We start from the raw sequence: 6,054 nt of genomic DNA on the forward strand, positions 1-6,054 counted from the left end.
ATCAGCCAGGTTTTCCTGAAGATATCCCATATATTAATGCCTGGATCGAAGTTATTCTCAATCCCCCGTCCTGGGCACAAAAGTTAGTAGAGGGAGCTGCCCTCATCATGGTGGCGCAGATGCAGAAGGCGGGCCACCGGAAGTCACCAAACCGGAAAAGAAAGGAGAAGTCGGCCATATTGGACGCAGACGGCATGACGTCACCGGAGGCGGCCATATTGGTAGTCCAGAAGGACGAAGAAACTACAGAAAAAAAAATTAAACCACTGCCGGCAGCGGAGACCATATTAATTGATGAACCAGAAGTTCTAGCACCGCCGCCTTACATCCCACTTTACCCACCGCTACTTAATCTGCCACCGATTCCTTCTTATGAACAAGCTGAGCCCTTGCCTAGTACTTCACAGGAAACGAAAAGAGAGTTAGAATCGGTAAGGGCAGAGGACGAACCGGAACCTCCTGTCTCAGCCCACACTCGTCGGAGAACACAAGCGGCTGCCAGTCTCCAACTCCCAATCAGAGAAACTGCAACTGTCGTACCTGCAGTCCCAAGTGAGGAAAATGCTTTCCAAACTGCACAGACTATTAGACTATATACCTATGTCCCTTTTTCATCAAGCGATCTTTTTAACTGGAAACAGCTCGGCCCTTCCTACGCTGAAAAACCAGATCAAATGATTGATTTTTTAAACGGAATTTTCTCCTCACATAATCCCAACTGGGCTGACATCCGCCATCTGGCTTCTTTCCTGTTCACCACTGAGCAACGGAGACAAATACAACAAAACATGGACGAAGCAGCCAGAAGTGGAGCCGGGTCAGACGGTGATCCTGATGCCGCCGCAAGGGAACTTGCTCCGACAACAGACCCTCACTGGGACTACCAAACCTCCAGTGGACGAGACCGCATCGCGGCTTATCAGAGAGCCTTCCTAGAAGCCTTAAGGAAGGGAAAAAGGAAAATTATGAACATGACTAAAATCCAGGATATAGTACAAAAAAGGGACGAAACTCCGGGAGACTTCCTTGAACGATTAATGGATGCGTATCGCAGATACAGCCCTTTTGATCCAGAAGATCAAAAGAACCACCCCATAATAGTCATGAGTTTCGTAGGACAGTCATGCCCCGATATACGCCGAAAAATCCAGAAAACAGAGGGATTTGAAGGAATGAACATCAGCCAGCTAAAAATTATGGCAGACAAAGTCTATGGAAATAGAGAGCTGGAAGATGAGAAAAAGGAGAAAAAAGAAAGTAGCAGAAGGATGAGAGAAAGTGTTAACTTGTTAGCGGCAGCAATGGAAGAAACTAATTTCGGAGAGCAAGCCAGGAAGTATCGAGGATACCCTGGGCAGAGAGGAAGAGGCAACCCGCCACAGAAGGCATGGCAGAGAGGAAGATCAGGAAGGGGCGGATCGTTCAGAGGAGGAAGAACGCCTATAGGGGTCAATCAATGTGCATATTGTAAACAAGAAGGACATTGGAAGGCTGATTGCCCTGAGAAACCACGGGAGGACGAAGGAGGGAACGGTTCAAAACCCTCAAAATCTCAAGAAACTGAATGGCAAATGGCGTTGGACGAATTGTCAGATGAGTCTAGTGACGATATCGGGCGAAACTCATGACTAAACAAGGAAGCCCTGCCCTCCGATCCGTTGGTGGAAATAAAGGTTGGGTCTAAAACCTTCAAAGGATTACTAGATTCTGGAGCACAACGATCTGTCATGACTACTGCAATCGCTATTCCCACAGCACAAAGCATCTCCATTGTAGGGGCCTCCGGGAAACCACTGGCAGCCCCTATTCTTCAGAATCGACAGGTTCGAGTGGGAGGACAATTAGTATCCCACCGATTCCTCTATGTCCCTGGATGTCCAGTCCCATTAATTGGTAGAGATCTCCTTTGCAAATTAAGGGCCACTCTACAGTTTGAATCAAATGGTGAAATCAAAGCTTCCTTTGCAGACAACCCTGTTTCCCTTATTTGCCCTCTTCAGGAGGAATGGAGACTACATCTTCCCATAGTCGAACGAACCATCGAGCACCGATATGAGGAAGATACCCCTCTCAATGTAAAACGAAGGTACCTGATGGATAGCGTACCTTCAGTATGGTCTGAAAACAATCCAGGAGGACTGGCAACCGAGGCTGACCCAGTCTGGATAGAACTGAAAGAGAATGCACAAGTCATTAACCAAGCCCAATATCCTATTCCCTACGTGGCCAGGCAGGGAATACAAGTACATCTACAAAGACTATTTGACTTGGGTATCCTGCGACAAGTCCGGTCTGCCTGGAACACTCCCTTGCTACCAGTAAAGAAACCTGGTACTAATGACTATCGACCTGTACAAGATCTACGAAAGGTAAATAGCCAAGTGGCGGACTTGGTGGCCCTGGTACCCAACCCTTACTCCATTCTAGCTCAAGTCAACCCCACATCAAAGTGGTACAGTGTAATTGATCTCAAAGATGCTTTCTTCTCCGTTCCGGTAGCAGAAGAATGTCAGAAGATCTTTGCCTTCACATGGGAAAATGCACACACTGGAATAAAACAACAGTACACCTGGACTCGGTTGCCTCAAGGATTCAAACATTCTCCCACGCTTTTCGGGGAACAGCTGGCAAAAGATTTGAAAACTTACCAGAAAAAATATGGGCCAGTAATACAATACGTTGATGACTTACTGTTGTTCAGAGACACATATCTTGACTGTGCGAAAGCTACCCTTCACCTGTTACAGACATTGTATTCAAAAGGGTACCGGGCAAGCAAAAAGAAAGCCCAAATCTGTGAATTAGAAGTAGAGTACTTGGGTTTCCGAATCCGTGAAGGCACTCGATGCCTTGGAATCTCTCGTACAAATTCGATAAGACATCAGCCTACACCAACCTGCAAAAAGGAACTGCGAGCATTTCTGGGAGCTACTGGATACTGCCGGCTTTGGATAGCTAACTATGCAGTTATTGCCCAACCCCTATACGACAAGCTGCGGGGTAAAGAAGCAGAATCTCAACCCTTCCAGTGGGAAGGACATGAACTGGTACACTTACAGCAACTAAAAGAAGCCCTGATCTCACCCCCTGCCCTGGGGCTACCTGACGTAACTAAACCATTTCATCTGTTTGTAGATGAGAAAAAAGGAATGGCCATTGGAGTCCTAACTCAAATCTTCGGATCATGGGAAAGACCTGTTGCCTATCTGTCAAAAGGAATGGACAATGTTGCCAAAGGATGGCCGGGTTGTCTTCGAAGCATCGCGGCTGCATGCATACTAATTCCAGAAGCAGTCAAGTTGACATTTGGACAAACTTTGCAAGTAACAACTCCTCATACTATTCAGGGACTGCTCGAAACACATGGACCAAAGTGGATGACCAACTCACGTCTTGTAAAGTACCAAGCCTTACTATGTGAAACTCCTGAAATTCAAATACAAGACAGTAAAAACTTAAACCCAGCCACTCTAATGCCAGCACCTGAACCAGTAAGCCATGATTGTGAAGAAGTCATGGCCACAGTACACTCCAGTCGACCTGACTTAAGAGATCAGCCTTGGCAAGGCGCATGGACCTTATTTACAGATGGAAGTAGTCAGGTAAAGGATGGAGTACGAGTGGCTGGCTATGCAGTAGTAACTGAAGATGATATCATTGAAGCTGGACCCTTGCCTTCAGGAACGTCTGCACAAAAAGCTGAATTAATTGCCCTTACTCGAGCTCTTCAGTTGGCAGAGGGGAAAACTGTAAATATTTATACAGACTCTAAATATGCCTTCTTAACCATCCAAGTACACGGAGCATTGTACAAGGAACGAGGGTTTCTCAATGCCGAAGGAAAACAATTGGCAAATGCGCCAGAGATCCATGAACTGTTAAAGTCCGTATGGCTACCACACAAAGTGGCCGTAATGCATTGCAAAGCACACACTGGAAAATCTGATCCTATCGCAAGGGGAAACCAGAAAGCTGATTCTGCCGCCAAAGCAGGAGCCCAAGACCCTTATCAAACAAAAATGACCATATGTCCCCTCTTGCAGTTTCCAACTGAAGTACCCACCTACTCAGCCGAAGAAAACGACTGGGCAAAAGCTGAAAATTTCCATCAACAGAATGGGTGGTGGATCATATCAGACGGACGGATATGGATACCTGATACTATTGCGTGGACAATAGTAAGAGAAGCACACTGTCATACACACCTGGGACGTGATTCATTGGCAAAACTACTGGCAAAAACATACTATATAAACCGAATCACACAATTGACTAAACATGCAATTAATCAATGTGTTACGTGTGCAAGAAATAATCCTCGTAATGGACCTGGTCCTGCACCGGGACACGTTCTAAGGGGAACTATACCATTTCAAGTCTGTCAAATTGATTTCACCCACATGACCCCTGCACAAGGTTACAAAGCCATGTTGGTAGCAGTATGCACCTACACCGGATGGATTGAAGCTGTGCCTACACGAACAGAAACTGCAAAGGAAGTCGTTTCCCTATTATTGAACCAAATCTTACCACGATATGGCTTACCAAGGCAGATCAACTCAGACAACGGCCCAGCTTTTACCAGCGAAGCAACTCAACACCTCACCAAAATTTTGGGCCTCAAATGGCATCTCCATTGCACATGGAGACCTCAAAGTAGTGGGACTGTTGAACGAGCTAACAGAACTTTAAAAAGTCAATTAGCTAAGCTATGTCAAGAAACAAGAACCAAATGGCCCAAAATGCTACCATTGGCATTGCTTAACATCAGATGCACTCCACGACAATCAGGACTAACCCCTTATGAAATGATGTACGCAAGACCGCCACCGTTGCCCTCTTTCCCCGAATCCTTACAAGTCCAAGGGGAAATGTCACTCAGCAACCAAATGAAAGGACTCTACAATACTGTGGAAGCAATTCGCAAATATACCTGTGAGACAGAGCCATTAATCTTAATCAATCCTATCCATAAATTCCAGGTGGACGACTCTGTGTGGATCAAGGAATGGGACGAATCAGACTTCCTTAAACCTCGATGGAAGGGACCATTCACTGTGTTGTTAACCACACCCACCGCTCTCAAAGTATCCGGTTGTCCCACCTGGATCCACTGGACACGAGTCAAACCAGCCACCGAAACTTGGCAGGTCTCCAAGACCGGTGACAGCACCCTGCGCTTTACTAGAAATACAGCAAAGGTCAACCTACTATAGAAACTAATGCAGTCACAGAAATACTAATAATCTGTTTGTTTCTTTCTTTTCTCGCAGGCATCAAAAGCATATGATCTCAATGCTCTGGAAGTGGGTTATCAGTACCATCCTGGTAACCGCTCTAACTATCATATGCCCTTCTAGCAGCGATTGGAAATGGTTCATCAGCATCATCTATATCATCATTTCTGCTCAACTATGGCTCATCTTTGCCATAATCCGAGAATCCTATGGCTACTAATGATCCTAATAGTTATAGTACCAACATCAGTTCCATCTTCGCTCAGCCAAAACTGTACAGAATGCATCAAGCAAGTCCGCACTACAACTGAAGATGGGTACCAGTTGGTATTCACAATCATTCATCAATCTCAGCCACCACCATTATGTATAAAAAAGCCTGCTTGTGCCTTAAACACCACTCAAGGACAACAGTCTTTCCATCGATGTATCCTTAACGGCAAGCTCATCTGTCATTCGCCTACCACACCCAAGTACTACAATATAACGCTCACCACCGGATTGCCAAAAGCTTATACTTCTGACATCGTACCAGCTGGAAAAGGAATTCTATACTACATCAATTCAACAAAGGTCCTAATTGGGGGACCACCCATTGTCTCCATTGACTTTAATGCCTGTGATGCCATCGACAAACATCCAAGTGCAGTACATTGTGGTTCTCCAGCATGGAAGAGAGCCTACACTTTCAATCACAAATATCTCTGCCCTTATGACCGTTCCACTAATCCCTCCCGGTGGCTACCGTGTGCCGGGGATAAAGAACTTTCCGGATGGAAACTGGTCTGTGACTATACTGGAGGAGGATATTCAGGAT

The 6,054-nt window shown here is 45.8% G+C and overlaps 1 protein-coding gene across 1 annotated transcript; it reads left to right on the forward strand.

Moving 5' to 3' along the window:
• The first annotated feature begins 1,594 nt into the window (after nucleotides 1-1,594).
• LOC115087783 lies at nucleotides 1,595-5,455 on the forward strand. Its single transcript, XM_029595337.1, has one exon. The coding sequence runs from the start codon at nucleotides 1,728-1,730 to the stop codon at nucleotides 5,214-5,216; it is 3,489 nt and encodes a 1,162-aa protein (XP_029451197.1). The 5' UTR covers nucleotides 1,595-1,727; the 3' UTR covers nucleotides 5,217-5,455.
• Nucleotides 5,456-6,054: the final 599 nt, after the last annotated feature.

Source organism: Rhinatrema bivittatum, chromosome 3 (genome assembly GCF_901001135.1).
Source record: "Rhinatrema bivittatum chromosome 3, aRhiBiv1.1, whole genome shotgun sequence".
In the NCBI taxonomy this organism is placed as follows: domain Eukaryota; kingdom Metazoa; phylum Chordata; class Amphibia; order Gymnophiona; family Rhinatrematidae; genus Rhinatrema; species Rhinatrema bivittatum.